This window comes from Scatophagus argus, chromosome 13 (assembly GCF_020382885.2).
Source record: "Scatophagus argus isolate fScaArg1 chromosome 13, fScaArg1.pri, whole genome shotgun sequence".
In the NCBI taxonomy this organism is placed as follows: domain Eukaryota; kingdom Metazoa; phylum Chordata; class Actinopteri; family Scatophagidae; genus Scatophagus; species Scatophagus argus.
In genome coordinates, this window is record NC_058505.1 from 19,532,097 (window position 1) to 19,549,198 (window position 17,102).

Sequence of the window (17,102 nt, forward strand, 5' to 3'; positions counted from 1 at the left end):
GGGGAGTTGTTCCTCGTCTTCTCAGAGAGCTTGGGCTGGGTCAGGAACCAGTGGTGTTGTTGGACTGAAAACACCAGAGGTGGGACTAAATCTTGCAAGTCACAAGAAAGTCTTTGCACCCATGTCCCAAGTCAAGACATCCAAGTACTGAGTTTCTGCATTTCACTTTCAAAGACTCAAGACACTACAAGTGAAGTCACAATTCAGTGGAACTGAAGTCCGAGTCCTTTTTCAGGGCACAACTCTGATGAACACTGTATCAGACACTGTGCTGCACTATAAATAAATGAATTTTCCTTTGATCTGCTGCTTCTTGTGACACTTTTCAATAAAAATTCCAGATAAAACATCAATGTATTAAGTTCATAAAAGATTTACAGGTGAGTCATTTACATATGCAGAGTACATGTTGGTCAAATAACTTGCAAAGTGCAAACATTGTAAGGAATCTTAAATGGGCAGCAGCTAAAGTTCAATCATGTATGAGATTTGTTATCAAACCTTGTCATCATATCTGTGGAGATTCTCAGTCATTAAGGTCATATTCACTCAAAGAGTTAAAGCAAGGCGTCTGGATTTGTGAAGATTTGGCTTGAAGACATTTGGCTGCTAATCCGAGCAGCTTCACGAGTTCGATGATATGGCAACACAGGGATCCCTGGCTAGTGTCTGGCTCCAGCTGAGTGGTTGCAGTCAGTCACATTAATGGTAACTGTCTCATAAAGTGTCCAGGAAAAGAAAAGCTGACCCAGAGAGAAGCCAATTTTCTTTGGAGACGGGAGAGCAAATACATGTTGTTAATGGGCTCAAGCACATACAGTATGTCTCCTTCAGAATGAGGCATTAGCAGGGTCTGAGGAATACAGTTTACAGCCACATTTTGACACCAAACCAACACAATTCAAGCTGTCAAGAAAAACAAACAAAAACCAGAAAGAAAAATATGAGCATAAAGCAACCAGTGTTTTCAACAGAATGTGTTGAATGTGCAGGGAAAGCCAACCTTACCGTGCCTGAAGAACACACGAGATCCTCTGTGTTTCGGTTTCTTTTTTCTTGCTGAATTAATGTTACTAGTTTTACACTTCAGTATCTGTTTGCCATTATTTTTTCTAGACTTGTTTATTAATTCATACTTCATGCAAATAGCAGAGACAATGTCTGATGCCCAAAAGTTGTAACTTTTGCAAAAAAACACACTGACCTCACTGATTCTAACGGGCGTGTGTGGGGCTGCCGTCGTCGTAGAAACAGTGTCCGCTAGACCTGGACTGGGAGAGGAGGTTGGTTGGATGCTGTTGGCAGTATGTTGGTGTGGCGGGATGACGTCACCGCTTTGAGCCTGTGATTGGCCAGAGGGCTGCTTCTGGGCTTTCTGTGATTGATGCTTGGCCACGGTTTGGCTGGCGCTGTAGAACTCTTGAGTTTCCTGTTTCTTCTTGTTGGCTGAGACTCGCTTCTTAGTCACCTGTCAGGGTCAGAGGACAAGGGGAAAGGTGAGTTACCATGACTGTTGCATTACTGTGTCAACATAAAGAAAAAAAACAAAAAACAAAGCAGGGGATATGAAAAAATATGAATTCCGCCTGCTTCCGTTCTTTTATGTAAGTCTACCTGTAATGGAATAAACTGGTTATGTGAGCCGATGGGCAGTGCTGCTGCAGGCTGGTGGTGGGAAGAACCAGGGAAAGTTCCCGCTGCTCCATAGAAAGGTTGGTTTTGGTGGTGGTGAGGAGGTGGCGTCATTCCCCACAGCGGGGCAGGGGCGTAGCCCTGGGGAGGTAACAGCAGACCACCTGTAGAAAGAGGATGTTCTTATGAGATACCAGCACTTTTAATGTTCTAACTCATACATTTATGCGGTTCTTTCTACGTGCACCCGAGTTCTCGTTTTTGGGTGGACTGTTCCTTTAAATACAAACAACAGACAGAGTGAGACAGAAAGAAGACTTTCACTGAAACTTTGCACAAATTGTAAACGGAAAATTTCAAAACTCCTGTTCTTTACTTTTGGCTGTGCCAAAGACAACGACCAGGGAGTCCACAGAGAGGACTGTGAGCAGGGACGACTGACCTTGTTGGCTGAAGACTGGGGGCATGGCTCCTATGGGTGGGGGCCGAATCTGACCCACTCCTGGGTATATAGGAGGTGGGAGGGGGGAGCCTGATCCCAACGAGTTCTACAGATAAGAGAGAGGCACACATGCTTTAGGTGTAACATCTGAACATTAACCAGCTGTGTTTTATGCACATTTCCGCGTTCATGTTCTGTACCAGACGTTGGAGGGCAAAGAAGGCAGCTTTCTCCTTGGCATCATTTTCTGATTGGCACTGAGGGCCGTGAACCATCAACCCGTTGGACAGCTTCACCTGACACACTACTACACCCTGTGGAGACAGAGGACATTGTTAGTGCCACCGCAAACAGAGAATGACCTGATGACTTGCACAGTCGTTGTCAGCTATTGGTGGAGAGCATGTAATAAGCAGTAGAACATGAGAACAAAAAAACTTCACAGTGTTACCTGTCTGTTGCCTATGTAGCTGAACTCGGGTGGTGCCATTCCTAACCCCACACAGACACGTGCCAGCTCTGACACCTTACTGGTCAGCACAGCGTTGGTGTGGTTGGCAGAGGTGACTGATGTGGGAGAAGCTAATACAGCTGTGTCGCCATGAGGGGCGTTCATATTAGCTGCTGGAGGGAGAGAAAATGGGACGAAAGAGAGAAAAAAAAAAGGCTTAATTTGTAGACAGACAGACTGCGTCCTTGGTTTGAAAATGTGGCTGCAATAAACCTGCCTGAGGTTCGGTGATTAGTTAAGTACCTAGTTTCTTGGACGATCGTCTCCTGTTCTGCTGCTGGCCACCAGGGGCGGAGCTGTTGGCTGCCTCCTGGGAAGAGAGGCTTCCTGTTCCAGTACTGTCAATCTTTAGCATCTCCTTCAGGACCAGGGTCCCCTTCTATGACACACATTAACATAACAAAATCATCACAATTTTGGCCAGCAAAAAAATAAACACACATTTTTTTGTGTGTTTTTTTCATAACAGGTAGTTTTGTTGCAACTCCATTTAAATATTTTCCCTTTCACAGACTCTACAGGAAGCCATTTTTGAAGAGGGAGGAGAGTGGAAGTTGGGAGACATTCATTTACACACACACACACACACACACACACGCTCACAGGTGTATTAATGATTGGTGTATTCACCCTCGAAAATGTGTGCTGGGCAATCAGTCCATTAATTAATAAATCTGGAACTGATCAAACTGTTGGGAACATTTTAATTTTTTCTACCTCTTGTTTACCCTCAAAGTAAGTAATTCCAGATGAGGAGTTGGCCAGCGGAGACTGCAGCCATTACCAGAGCAAAGCTGATAATGCTTTTTTGTTTTTCTTCATTTTTCTTTTGTTTGTGAAACATCCTATAGGCACCAATAAACGGTTTCCACCTCTGAAGTGTGTGCATTTGTACCTTATCGGCTGTGTTCTGTGAGGGGAGAAGGGAGCTGGAGTCTTCATTTTTCTTCAACAGTCTGATGCCACCAGCTGGAGCCTGTGAAGAACACAAACCAGCATGATTCTAACCACACACTCACACACATCTACACATACAACATAATAATAACCTGGCATCCTGCTGTCTCACGAGTGACCTGACATGCTGCAGTTTGAACACAGTGGATGCTGGGGGAAAACGCGTGTGCTCACCGTTTTGTTCTACAAGAAGAAGCTGGAGGAGCGGCTGGAGCATAACAACACACGAGATGTGTGGAGGGGCCTGAAGACCATCTCAGGATATGGACAGAGTGGAGCCAGAGGGACAGCTGAAGGCAACCAGCGATGGGCAAGTGAATTAAACCTATTTTTCAACAGGTTTAATTCCAACCCCACCCCCTCTGCCACCCATCCTCTACCCTCTTCACACATCTCAAGGCCAGCAGACACTACCACCATCACCACACCATCACTGTCCTCTACTTCACCTCCCATCACCCCCCTGTCTTCACACCACTTCACACCAGCCCCCCCTTCCACCATCAGCCCAACCATCCCCTATTGTCCACCCCTTTCCCCTCCCCACCCCCCTCTCTCACCCCTCTCCTTAACATCGGACCAGGTGAGGAGAGAACTGAGGCGGCTGAAGTGCAGAAAAGCTGCAGGACCAGACGGGATCACCCCCAGACTGCTTAGGGACTGTGCTGACCAGCTCTGTGAGGTGGTCTCGTACATCTTCAACCTGAGCCTTAGTCTGGAGAGGGTCCCCGTCCTGTGGAAGACCTCCTGTGTGGTTCCAGTTCCTAAGACTGCACACCCCAAGGAGCCAAACCACTACAGGCCTGTCGCCTTGACCTCTCACCTGATGAAGACCATGGAGAGGCTCATCCTCAGTCACCTTCGCTCTGTGGCGAGTACAGCGATGGACACGCTGCAGTTTGCCTACAGGCCAAACATTGGGGTGGATGATGCTGTCATCTACCTGCTGCACCGGGCGCTGACTCACCTGGAGAGTGCTGGGAGCGCTGTGAGAATCATGTTTTTTGATTTCTCTAGCGCATTCAACACAATTCAGCCGGTGCTGCTGAGAGAGAAGCTGGAGAGAGCAGGTGTGGACGGACATTTGGCTGCTTGGATCATCGACTACCTCACCAACAGGCCACAGTATGTGAGACTGCGTAACTGTGTGTCTGAGGTGGTGGTCTGCAGCACGGGGGCCCCCCAGGGAACAGTACTCTCACCTTTCCTCTTGTGGATTAAAAAAATGTTTAACATGCCTTATTCTGTTTTATGCTATATGTTTTATGCTATATTATTAATGGTATAATTAATAATGTTATAATCATGTAGAACTAGTTGTTTGTCTCAGGACTGCACACTCTGAGGGAGACAGAGGTATCATGCATAGTAGGAGAAGGACACCGTATCTCAAGTCACTCTGACCGACAGGAGAAGACACTGACACACCACCCCTCCCCTCTCGCTTGAGTGTAAAGGTGTTGAGACTAGCAACCGGTGTTATCTTAAAGTATATATAATGATGTACTTCCTTGAGTGCTTTAGATCCCACTTGGCGTTTGGCTGAAGCAGACTTGTGTTCTGAGGTGGGATCTCCAAAGATCTTTGTTTCTAAAATAAATAACTCTGTTTTAAGGCTATTTCAACGACTCTGTTTTAACTCTCTCACATCAACCTACTCGGGGAAGCAAGTGGGCTTCAACACCACTCACCCTCTACACCTCGGACTTCACCTACAACACCAGCAGATGTCACCTCCAGAAGTTCTCTGACGACTCAGCCATTGTTGGCTGTGTGTCTGAGGGGAATGAGACGGAGTACAGGTCAGTCATCGTGGACTTTGTGGACTGGTGTGAGCGCAACCACCTGTGCTTAAACACCAGTAAAACAAAGGAGATGGTGATTGACTTTCGGAGAAGGTCATTACCACATACACCAGTGAACATCCAGGGCTTGGACATTGAGATTGTGGACAGTTTCAAGTACCTGGGTGTCCACCTCAACCATAAACTGGACTGGTCACATAACACCGATGCCCTGTACAAGAAGGGCCAAAGTCGCCTCCACCGTGCAGGCCCCTTCTAAGGACTTTTTATGACTCTGTGGTAGCCTCTGCTATTCAGTATGCTGTGGTCTGTTGGGGACCGGGCAGCACGGACCGGGACAGGAAGAGACTAAATAAGCTGGTCAGGAGGGCCGGCTCTGTCCTGGGCTGCCCACTGGACTCTGTGGAGCAGGTGGGTGAGAGGAGGATGTTAGCCAAGCTGACATCCATCATGGACAACACCTCTCACCCTCTGCATCAGACAGTGGAGGCTCTGAGCAGCTCCTTCAGCGGCAGACTGCTACACCCTCAGTGTAGGAAGGAGCGCTACCGCAGGTCTTTCATTCCCGCTGCTGTTAGACTGTATAATTCTATGGTCTAGTCCTCTTTCTTCCCTTACGAGGACTTGTATATAGCTTTATAGTGTACTATTTTTACTTACCTTGTAAATTGTTAATTTATTTTACCTCTACACTCTTTTGTAACTGTTTTTGCACACTCTTTGCCACAACAGGTGAATTTCCCCACTGCGGGATCAATAAAGTTTCATCTTATTCTTATTCTTATTTTGTTGGGGCGCTGGTTCCCACCCTGTTTATCCTAGAGTTGGAAAAAACACAAGGTTTCATTTTATTTTGCTTCCAAACACTTTCAAATCTTTACAAGAGAAAGATCTTTCCACTGACACTTTGTCAGTTATGTTGTTAAATTGCGTAAATTTTGCACTACTGGCCCTGACACATCTGGGCTGCCACGAGGACATGGGGGCCTTGCTGCATTAAACACCCATACAGACTTACATTATTGTGCCAGTGAGCAGGAGGTTTGTGTGGAGGGCCACAGCTCTGCAGAGACTGCCACACATTACTGTACTCCTCTTTACTCTGAATGAAGCAGAGAGAGAGAGAGAGAGACAGACTGAGTTACAGATATTTGGATGGTCACATGGTTAGAAGGGCATATTGAAATGAGGAGGGGCAAAACACGGGTGACCCTGCACTTACCTTGGCCGGTTGTTTCTGGGTGAGACCCTTAGAGGGGGACTTCCTGTTGCCCTGGGAGCCTGCCTTTACTACACCGTGTTTGTTGTTGTGCTGCAGAAGGAGGAGGAGAGAGAGAGAGAGAGAGAGAGAGAGAGAGAGAGAGAGAGAGAGAGAGAGAGAGAGGTTTGTGTGGCAGGACAGGAGAAAAGGACATGGTCAAACATTTGAGAGAAACAGGAAAAATAAATAAAGTGAACTCTTCTCCACTCTTACCTGTGTGGGTACAAAGGGAGAGCGTGGATAATGAGAGCACAGGGAGGGAGGCGGTAACCGCGAGGTGACGTACACCTGAGGACGCAGGGCCAGTGATACAGTGGTCACATGCCTGGAAAACAAAAACACAATAAAAACAAATAGCATGCACTGAACAATAGATGCAACAAACAATACAGAAGAACATAATTCTAAAAACAAACAGACAATGGATTAATAGAATTAAAATGATCAGATTCAAAAGCAGAAACAGAGATATCCTGGCTGGTCTGCTCCAGCGAAATGTTGCAGAGTTACTAAAAAGACCCAGAGGATCTCAGACTCCCTTCAGGTTCACAAAAGGCCTGTAAATCAGGGACCAACTCCAAACACGCCTAAGTAGTAATCACTAAAATTTTCAAATTCATTTTCAAATGTACAGGTAACCAGTGTAGAAATACAAAAACAGATGTAATGTGGACTCTTCTGTTGCATTCTGTGAGTCTTACTGCAGTATTCTGCACCACTTGTACTTTGGCCGAGATGCACTGAGCAATGCAGGAATAAACCAAGTTACATGTACTATAATGAAGGTGCGGATGACAATTTCCCAATTCTTATTATATATATACATATATATATATGTCACTACAATGTGTCCGTATACATATATATATATAGTATATATATATATAGTCCGTAGTATACTGTATATATATATATATATATTGTATATGTGTGTGTGTATAAAACTGAGATGTTACAAAGTTGCTGGAAATGCAATTGAACAACTGACTTGGATTTGCTAATACTTGCTATGCATCGGATTCAGCGATTCCAATAAAATGAAATGATGTTGTGGCTGAAATTAGCATTAAAGTTAAAACTGAATGGAAACCAAACATAACTGAACAGCACTGATTTTATTATGACGATTGTTAATTAAAAGAGCAATTAAGATATAACCTGTATCAGCAGATCACAGTCCTCTATTAATACTCAATGGAAATGTGTGGTGGAGACCCTGTGTGTCCCTGCATTTTGTTCATTTTATTATTTTGCTGTGTTGAAGATGTTTCTGAGTGTCAGACTCTGACTGTGGACTTGGCACAGTCTGTGTGGGACTGAATTAATCACCTGATTAATTACCTGAAAAATATCTATAAAAATATAAGTCAAATCATTAAAAAAAAAAAAAAAAGAATCTTGTGTGATGGAACTTAGAATGCTTAACTTAACAGAATGCTAGTTTGCACACTCTTGGTTCTTTACCTTTCATCTGACTTTGATGTGTCATCACATTCTGAACAGAACAGTGTGCTCTCCAACAGATCTGACATTCACTCGGTATCAGTACACACTCTCCAGGTTATCTGCACGTGTTTACAGTACAACTCGTCTGAAACTTCGATTCATTCGACGATTTCTCCTGAGTTCACCCAACATTTGATGACTCTGACCTCCAGAACAGATTCAGGTAGGTGCAAAGTGTTTCCAGTTACAGCTCATAGTCTTGTTGTTGTGTGTTTGCTCAAATCCTGGAAACTAATCTTTAATGTGCTGTGACTAACTGATGCAAGTTTAAAATTATAATTGTGGGCCCAATTCATCTTTGTAGTCCTTTGTAGTCTTTGTAGGCTTACTTCTCAGATAAGTTTCAATATAAGGTCTGTTTTTGTAACAGAGAGTTTCTTTAGGTTTTGTTCAAAGTACAAACCTTTTCAGACATGAGATCTTTAAATTCATCTATCTGTCCAAGTAGCAGCTTTTTGGCATTTAAACGGAGCAACATTTTGTACGAAGTAGGTGAATGGGGCTGAAGTTTTAATTAAATCCATAATATGCTTATTTCCTTTCTGGCCAATACTGATGTAATCTGTCACATCCATCACAAATGAAGTTTATTCTATGATCCTTATGTTGAGTCAGTCTGAGTACATGACCATCGCAGATCATATTTAAGTCGCTGCATTATTTTTAAAACGTACTGCAGTCAAAACAGATTATTTCTCATTTTAGAGAACAACATGCAGGCAGATCTTGAGATGAAGAAGAGAAATACCCAGGAAAAATCACCCAGGACAGGTGACAAATGTAGCAATGTTTATGAGGATGTCAGCGTGAGAAAGAGGAGGGCTAGTGATGATGGCAGGATGCCCGACAAAAGGATGAGGTGCAGTAACCTCACCAACCCTTCTGAACACAGTGATGTGTCAGTAAAGGACAGAATCAGTCAGAGGGGAAAGAGGAAGATCAGTGTAGATGCCAGACCTCCTGAAAAGAAGAGAAGGTGTAGCATCAGAAACAGCTCCAACTCTGACCCCAGTGTAATAGCTGTGGTGGAGCCCAAAGCAGAGACACACAGAGGCAAAGAGACAAAGGCCAACGACGATGATGAGGCACCTGAGAAGAAAACCAGTTGTAGTGACAGCGGAGTGTCCTGGATCACTGTGTCCAGCAATACTGAAGCCTCCTTTCCACTGGCAGCAATTGTAAATAAGAGTGGAGGAGACATCAGCTACAACACCAGCAGTGCCTCATCCGAGGAGGAGAGAATCTTTGAGTTGTCCTCCTCACTAAACACAAGCAGAGGTAAGCAGACAGTGGGGAACAAAATGACAGAACAACAATAGGAGTGAAAGTATTTATGTAAGAAGTATAAAAAAAAATAAGTAAAGAATTCAGAAGAAAATGTCTGTCTGTGTGTTTTCAGCTGATTTCGTGAACAAGTACTGCGAGTTGGATCCGATCGGCAAGGGAGGCTTCGGCTCAGTGCGCGCTGGCTTCCGTAAATCAGACCATCAACCAGTAAGTCTTGCAAACACACGCTCACACACACTGCAACATTCACTGATCCTCAGGATGTATCAGCTATAGACAGTGTACTGTACGTGCTGAGCTGAGTTTCCCAGTCTAAAAAATGGAGTCAGTGCAGCAGGGACACACTCCACTTGATGACAAAAGTCCATCTGTATGTAATCTTAAGAGAAAAGGACCATGCTGCTTACTTGATGAATTACTGTACTACTAGCGTGCGTCATTATTTAAGACTAATCTAGCAGTTTTCTGTGGCTAACCAAGATGGTGCTCTGCAAAGCAATGGGTAACATCATGGCAAGTTTACACTCACACCAAATTTGAATTTCTGTCTTGCAGGTTGCCATCAAGCACATTCCCAGCAGGGGTGTAAGAGTGAAAAAAGTTGTAAGTAATTCAATCTGATGATGAACACCAACTGCAACTGAAAATGAAAACTAAATGTGAATGTTTAATGTTTCTTTCACAACTATGCTGTGAATGAACTGCACATGTTTTATCTCTGTGTCTGAAGCAGACATTCGGTGTTGGAATTTATTTGTTTTTTTCTTTAGAAATGCAACGGGAAGGTCTTTAACATCATTCTCGAGGTGGCATTCATTCTGAAAACCACAGGTCTACCAGGATCCATTGGACAATCCACTGCTGTGTCCCTTCTGGACTGGTACCATCTGGACCAGGAGTTAATACTGGTCATGGAAAGACCCAAAAACAGCATGGACCTCTTCAGCTACCTAAAATCTCGTGGAGGATACCTGGATGAACATGAGGCAAAGGTATGGAAGCTGAGTGGAGAATATTTCTGCATGTGTGTGTGTCTGTGTGTGTGTGTGTGTGTGTGTGTGTGTGTGTGTGTGTGTGTGTGTGTGTCTGTGTGTGTGCTACCAAACGCGTGTGTGTCCAATGAAACATTTTTTTCTGCACGCCTACCATCAGCTCGATTGATTTGGTTTAAACCCTACAAGAGCAGCAATCCACTGATTTCAGTGATGTCATTCCAATGAAATGATTTCCAACTAAACATTTAATTTAATTGTTTATTCATTAGATGTTTGTTTAACTGGGCCCTTCAGTTCATAAAGAAAACTCCTACAGAACTTACATTGCTGCCATAGTTTTCATTGTTGTGCTGTTCAAGAGATACATTTTTCCTGACCTTCTCTTCCAATTCTGTCTCTCTCAGATGATCCTGAGACAGCTGCTGGACGCAGCCATCGACATGCACTCAAAGGGTGTCTTTCACCGGGACATCAAGTTACAAAACGTCCTGGTGCAGTTGAACGGTGGAGAACCCAAAGTGCGTATCATCGACTTCGGCTGTGGCAGCTTCTCCACTGAGACGCCTTTCACTACTTTTTGTGGTATGATATCTGGCTTGTGCTCTTCAGTCATTTGCCAATCTCTGAAATAATGATTTTCATGTTTAAACAAAGATTCTCATCATCCCTTCCTGTCTTTTCCCTCCATTGCTCTGCTGATGTGTGTACTAGGTACCCGTGCATACTTCCCTCCCGAGTGGTTTGACTGTGAGAAATACAGGGCCTGTCCCACCACTGTCTGGCAGCTTGGAGTGCTATTTTATTCATTGCTGAGAGGACATGAGACCTTTACCACCATGAGCTTCATGAGCAACCACATTCAGTTCAACAGAACACTATCCAAGGGTAAGAAACACACGGACAACACCAGATTTGCTTTTTGTTGTTTTTTCCTCACTGGATCACTTCCCACTAAAACCTTTTGTCCCCTGATTTCTCTCATTTTCCAGAGGTCAAGACGTTGCTGCATATGTGTCTGACCAGAGACCCCGAGGAGCGAGCCACCCTGGAGGAGCTGCAGATGCACCCGGCGCTCAACTAACCACAGCAACCACACAGTCTTAGTGCACGGCACATGATGTAGTCATGATGTAGTGCTGTAATGTCCATTGTTTGCTCTGAATTCTGTTACCTCTCTGTCTCTTCCAGCCGCAGGACAAACCTTGGAGCCCACCTCACTGCTGTCAGCTGTGTGCCCTGCTGGATCCTCCCACCCACATGAAGAAACCTGGACAGAAAAAAAGGACAACACAAAGGAAATGATTCACTTCAAGGCCTATCTTATGGTACTGATACTGGACTTTTTCCCCACCTCAAGGTCCTGTGTAAGGCCCAGCCGTCCGTGTAGAGGGGATCTCTCTTTGAATTGCCTCTTCCGAGGTTTCTTCCCAATTTCCATACGTGCTGAGGATTTTGGGGAGTTGTTCCTCGTCTTCTCAGAGAGCTTGGGCTGGGTCAGGAACCAGTGGTGTTGTTGGACTGAAAACACCAGAGGTGGGACTAAATCTTGCAAGTCACAAGAAAGTCTTTGCACCCATGTCCAAAGTCAAGACATCCAAGTACTGAGTTTCTGCATTTCACTTTCAAAGACTCAAGACACTACAAGTGAAGTCACAATTCAGTGGAACTGAAGTCCGAGTCCTTTTTCAGGGCACAACTCTGAGGAACACTGTATCAGACACTGTGCTGCACTATAAATAAATGAATTTTCCTTTGATCTGCTGCTTCTTGTGAGACTTTTCAATAAAAATTCCAGATAAAACATCAATGTATTAAGTTCATAAAAGATTTACAGGTGAGTCATTTACATATGCAGAGTACATGTTGGTCAAATAACTTGCAAAGTGTAAACATTGTAAGGAATCTTAAATGGGCAGCAGCTAAAGTTCAATCATGTATGAGATTTGTTATCAAACCTTGTCATCATATCTGTGGAGATTCTCAGTCATTAAGGTCATATTCACTCAAAGAGTTAAAGCAAGGCGTCTGGATTTGTCAAGATTTGGCTTGAAGACATTTGGCTGCTAATCCGAGCAGCTTCACGAGTTCGATGATATGGCAACACAGGGATCCCTGGCTAGTGTCTGGCTCCAGCTGAGTGGTTGCAGTCACTCACATTAATGGTAACTGTCTCATAAAGTGTCCAGGAAAAGAAAAGCTGACCCAGAGAGAAGCCAATTTTCTTTGGAGATGGGAAAGCAAATACATGTTGTTAATGGGCTCAAGCACATACAGTATGTCTCCTTCAGAATGAGGCATTAGCAGGGTCTGAGGAATACAGTTTACAGCCACATTTTGACACCAAACCAACACAATTCAAGCTGTCAAGAAAAACAAACAAAAACCAGAAAGAAAAATATGAGCATAAAGCAACCAGTGTTTTCAACAGAATGTGTTGAATGTGCAGGGAAAGCCAACCTCACCGTGCCTGAAGAACACACGAGATCCTCTGTGTTTCGGTTTCTTTTTTCTTGCTGAATTAATGTTACTAGTTTTACACTTCAGTATCTGTTTGCCATTATTTTTTCTAGACTTGTTTATTAATTCATACTTCATGCAAATAGCAGGGACAATGTCTGATGCCCAAAAGTTGTAACTATTGCAAAAAAACACACTGACCTCACTGATTCTAACGGGCGTGTGTGGGGCTGCCGTCGTCGTAGAAACAGTGTCCGCTAGACCTGGACTGGGAGAGGAGGTTGGTTGGATGCTGTTGGTACTATGTTGGTGTGGCGGGATGACGTCACCGCTTTGAGCCTGTGATTGGCCAGAGGGCTGCTTCTGGGCTTTCTGTGATTGATGCTTGGCCACGGTTTGGCTGGCGCTGTAGAACTCTTGAGTTTCCTGTTTCTTCTTGTTGGCTGAGACTCGCTTCTTAGTCACCTGTCAGGGTCAGAGGACAAGGGGAAAGGTGAGTTACCATGACTGTTGCATTACTGTGTCAATGTGGCAGGACGCAATCGGTGGTCCGATCAGTTTCAGCTGGGTTGGGATTTTGGCCAATCATTGTGGGAGGAGACTGCTTAAAAGCGGGTAGAGAGCACCTGTCTTCCTTTTTTGGCTTGTCAGAGGCTGGGTCGTAGCACTTCCTGGCATTCCCCCAGTTCCGTCCTGGCGTGGTGGTAGAGGCCATTGGGGGTGCGCTATGCTCCACTGATTGCTCGCTGCGGGTAGGTGTGTTGCTCTCTGGTGTCCTCCTATTTGGCGTTGTACTTGTGGCAACTTGTGCATTTGTTTGCAGGTTGTTTCTGTGCGGCGTTTATTCCTCTCCTCCACGCTGTGTCGTTCAGGACGCCTGATTGGTATGTAAGCTAGCGCTTTGGTCCCTCCTCCAGCCACTTCTGAGTTGTTTATGCTGTATGATTATGATTATGATTGTAGGGGGAAGTATAATCCAGCTGCTGCGCAGTGTCGGCCGATCGCAAGGGAAACCACTGCTGCTTTGCCGGGGATTGTTGGCTGCAACCGCGGCTAACAGCTTTGCCTCATACCGGAGATCGTTGGCTGTAACAGCGACTAACTGCTCTGCCTCATACCGGAGATCGTTGGCTGTAACAGCGACTAACTGCTCTGCCTCATACCGGAGATCGTTGGCTGTAACAGCGACTAACTGCTCTGCCTCATACCGGAGATCGTCGTTGGTGACAGAGATTGCCCGCTTCCGCTTTGCGCTGGATACGGCGTGCCGTCAGCGGGATTAACTGTTTGTCTCGCCTTGGGCTCGATTGCTTCGCCCCGGGCCTGCGCCGTCCCACTGCAGCTGGCTTGGCCTCTGGCTGGCCGTTCGGCTGGTTGGAGCTTCTCCCTGCGGTGTAGCCGATATACATCCATATGTATATGTTTGCGTGCACTATTACTATTGTGTGTGTGTATGGCGACGAGTGAGTAGCGGGATATTATTCCGGTGTGTGTGTATGTGTTTACAGTTTCGTTTTTCCTTTTCGTTTGTTTTGTTTTCTTGGTTAGTGGTTGTTTGTTTTTCTTTTTATAACCTGTTGGTTTTTGTGGTTTCCCCCATTCAGGTGCTGAACCTACGGTGGTGGATGGTCCTGGTGGCGGTGTCCCTTTTGTGTTTTGCACGTCGGGTGGATTTTGTTGTCCCCGTTTTGGTTTGCTTCACGTGTGGTGTTCCAGGGGTTTTCTTGTTTTTTTATTATTATTGTCTGGATCAAGCCCAGGAGGTTCAGCCCTGATTGGTTGTTTTGTATTTGAGTGACAGGTTTGTGTTTTCTTTTTTTGAATTCATGTATTTCCAGTGTTTGGTTCCTTTAATTTTATTGTAAATAAAATTATTAATTTTACGAGCTACGGTCTCTGCCTCAGCTGTGGACGAACCTGATTAGATTACCTATCCTTGGGGAGTTAGTCCCCTGGAAAGAATTCCCTGGGTGAAACTCCCAGGGTGGCGTTGTCTGGCAACTGGTGTCGATTTCCATAGCCCCTTTTTCTCTAGCACGCGGAGGTCTCGCGCCCCCTCGCGCCGCCACATCAACATAAAGAAAAAAAACAAAAAACAAAGCAGGGGATATGAAAAAATATGAATTCCGCCTGCTTCCGTTCTTTTATGTAAGTCTACCTGTAATGGAATAAACTGGTTATGTGAGCCGATGGGCAGTGCTGCTGCAGGCTGGTGGTGGGCAGAACCAGGGAAAGTTCCCGCTGCTCCATAGAAAGGTTGGTTTTGGTGGTGGTGAGGAGGTGGCGTCATTCCCCACAGCGGGGCAGGGGCATAGCCCTGGGGAGGTAACAGCAGACCACCTGTAGAAAGAGGATGTTCTTATAACACTTTTAACGTAACTTATAGCACTTTTAACGTTCTAACTCATACATTTATGCGGTTCTTTCTACGTGCACCCGAGTTCTCTATTTGGGTGGACTGTTCCTTTAAATACAAACAACAGACAGAGTGAGACAGAAAGAAGACTTTCACTGAAACTTTGCACAAATTGTAAACGGAAAATTTCAAAACTCCTGTTCTTTACTTTTGGCTGTGCCAAAGACAACGACCAGGGAGTCCACAGAGAGGACTGTGAGCAGGGACGACTGACCTTGTTGGCTGAAGACTGGGGGCATGGCTCCTATGGGTGGGGGCCGAATCTGACCCACTGCTGGGTATATAGGAGGTGGGAGGGGGGAGCCTGATCCCAATGAGTTCTACAGATAAGAGAGAGGCACACATGCTTTAGGTGTAACATCTGAACATTAACCAGCTGTGTTTTATGCACATTTCCGCGTTCATGTTCTGTACCAGACGTTGGAGGGCAAAGAAGGCAGCTTTCTCCTTGGCATCATTTTCTGATTGGCACTGAGGGCCGTGAACCATCAACCCGTTGGACAGCTTCACCTGACACACTACTACACCCTGTGGAGACAGAGGACATTGTTAGTGCCACCGCAAACAGAGAATGACCTGATGACTTGCACAGTCGTTGTCAGCTATTGGTGGAGAGCATGTAATAAGCAGCAGAACGTGAGAACAAAAAAACTTCACAGTGTTACCTGTCTGTTGCCTATGTAGCTGAACTCGGGTGGTGCCATTCCTAACCCCACACAGACACGTGCCAGCTCTGACACCTTACTGGTCAGCACAGCGTTGGTGTGGTTGGCAGAGGTGACTGATGTGGGAGAAGCTAATACAGCTGTGTCGCCATGAGGGGCGTTCATATTAGCTGCTGGAGAGAGAGAAAATGGGACGAAAGAGAGAAAAAAAAAAGGCTTAATTTGTAGACAGACAGACTGCGTCCTTGGTTTGAAAATGTGGCTGCAATAAACCTGCCTGAGGTTCGGTGATTAGTTAAGTACCTAGTTTCTTGGACGATCGTCTCCTGTTCTGCTGCTGGCCACCAGGGGCGGAGCTGTTGGCTGCCTCCTGGGAAGAGAGGCTTCCTGTTCCAGTACTGTCAATCTTTAGCATCTCCTTCAGGACCAGGGTCCCCTTCTATGACACACATTAACATAACAAAATCATCACAATTTTGGCCAGCAAAAAAATAAACACACATTTTTTGTGTGTTTTTTTCATAACAGGTAGTTTTGTTGCAACTCGATTTAAATATTTTCCCTTTCACAGACTCTACAGGAAGCCATTTTTGAAGAGGGAGGAGAGTGGAAGTTGGGAGACATTCATTTACACACACACACACACACACACACACACGCTCACAGGTGTATTAATGATTGGTGTATTCACCCTCGAAAATGTCTGCTGGGCAATCAGTCCATTAATAAATAAATCTGGAACTGATCAAACTATTGGGAACATTTTAATTTTTTCTACCTCTTGTTTACCCTCAAAGTAAGTAATTCCAGATGAGGAGTTGGCCAGCGGAGACTGCAGCCATTACCAGAGCAAAGCTGATAATGCTTTTTTGTTTTTCTTCATTTTTCTTTTGTTTGTGAAACATCCTATAGGCACCAATAAACGGTTTCCACCTCTGAAGTGTGTGCATTTGTACCTTATCGGCTGTGTTCTGTGAGGGGAGAAGGGAGCTGGAGTCTTCATTTTTCTTCAACAGTCTGATGCCACCAGCTGGAGCCTGTGAAGAACACAAACCAGCATGATTCTAACCACACACTCACACACATCTACTCATACAACATAATAATAACCTGGCATCCTGCTGTCTCACGAGTGACCTGACATGCTGCAGTTTGAACACAGTGGATG

At 45.1% G+C, this 17,102-nt stretch overlaps 4 protein-coding genes and 1 long non-coding RNA gene across 7 annotated transcripts; 1 reads left to right on the plus strand and 4 right to left on the minus strand.

The window, feature by feature from the left end:
- Positions 1-335: 335 nt before the first annotated feature.
- Positions 336-2,994, minus strand: LOC124070044 (5'-3' exoribonuclease 1-like). Of its 2 annotated transcripts, none has more exons than XM_046409658.1 (6): positions 2,829-2,994; positions 2,526-2,695; positions 2,275-2,388; positions 2,075-2,180; positions 1,615-1,796; positions 336-1,468 (listed from the first exon to the last, which is right to left on the minus strand). In XM_046409658.1, exons 1-6 carry the CDS (start codon positions 2,938-2,940, stop codon positions 968-970), a joined length of 1,185 nt encoding a protein of 394 aa, XP_046265614.1. In that variant the 5' UTR covers positions 2,941-2,994; the 3' UTR covers positions 336-967. The 2 variants fall into 2 exon arrangements, with proteins under 2 accessions (XP_046265614.1, XP_046265613.1); XM_046409657.1 differs by having other exon boundaries at positions 2,526-2,698; positions 2,829-2,993.
- Positions 2,995-6,140: 3,146 nt separating this feature from the next.
- Positions 6,141-6,691, minus strand: LOC124068835. The gene is made up of 3 exons (XR_006844985.1): positions 6,570-6,691; positions 6,366-6,449; positions 6,141-6,165 (listed from the first exon to the last, which is right to left on the minus strand). It is a non-coding gene; the product is annotated as an uncharacterized LOC124068835 (long non-coding RNA).
- A 2,223-nt stretch (positions 6,692-8,914) lies between these two features.
- LOC124069454 (serine/threonine-protein kinase pim-3-like) lies at positions 8,915-11,657 on the plus strand. The gene is made up of 7 exons (XM_046408632.1): positions 8,915-9,392; positions 9,514-9,608; positions 9,957-10,004; positions 10,172-10,393; positions 10,801-10,978; positions 11,108-11,387; positions 11,585-11,657. Exons 1-7 carry the CDS (start codon positions 8,954-8,956, stop codon positions 11,655-11,657), a joined length of 1,335 nt encoding a protein of 444 aa, XP_046264588.1. The 5' UTR covers positions 8,915-8,953.
- Positions 11,658-11,711: 54 nt separating this feature from the next.
- Positions 11,712-15,143, minus strand: LOC124069456. The gene is made up of 3 exons (XM_046408633.1): positions 15,012-15,143; positions 12,859-13,318; positions 11,712-11,914 (listed from the first exon to the last, which is right to left on the minus strand). The coding sequence occupies exons 1-3, from the start codon at positions 15,141-15,143 to the stop codon at positions 11,712-11,714; spliced, it is 795 nt and encodes a 264-aa protein (XP_046264589.1).
- A 179-nt stretch (positions 15,144-15,322) lies between these two features.
- Positions 15,323-16,405, minus strand: LOC124069758 (5'-3' exoribonuclease 1-like). Of its 2 annotated transcripts, none has more exons than XM_046409171.1 (4): positions 16,238-16,405; positions 15,935-16,104; positions 15,684-15,797; positions 15,323-15,589 (listed from the first exon to the last, which is right to left on the minus strand). In XM_046409171.1, exons 1-4 carry the CDS (start codon positions 16,347-16,349, stop codon positions 15,398-15,400), a joined length of 588 nt encoding a protein of 195 aa, XP_046265127.1. In that variant the 5' UTR covers positions 16,350-16,405; the 3' UTR covers positions 15,323-15,397. The 2 variants fall into 2 exon arrangements, with proteins under 2 accessions (XP_046265127.1, XP_046265126.1); XM_046409170.1 differs by having other exon boundaries at positions 15,332-15,589; positions 15,935-16,107; positions 16,238-16,401.
- Positions 16,406-17,102: the final 697 nt, after the last annotated feature.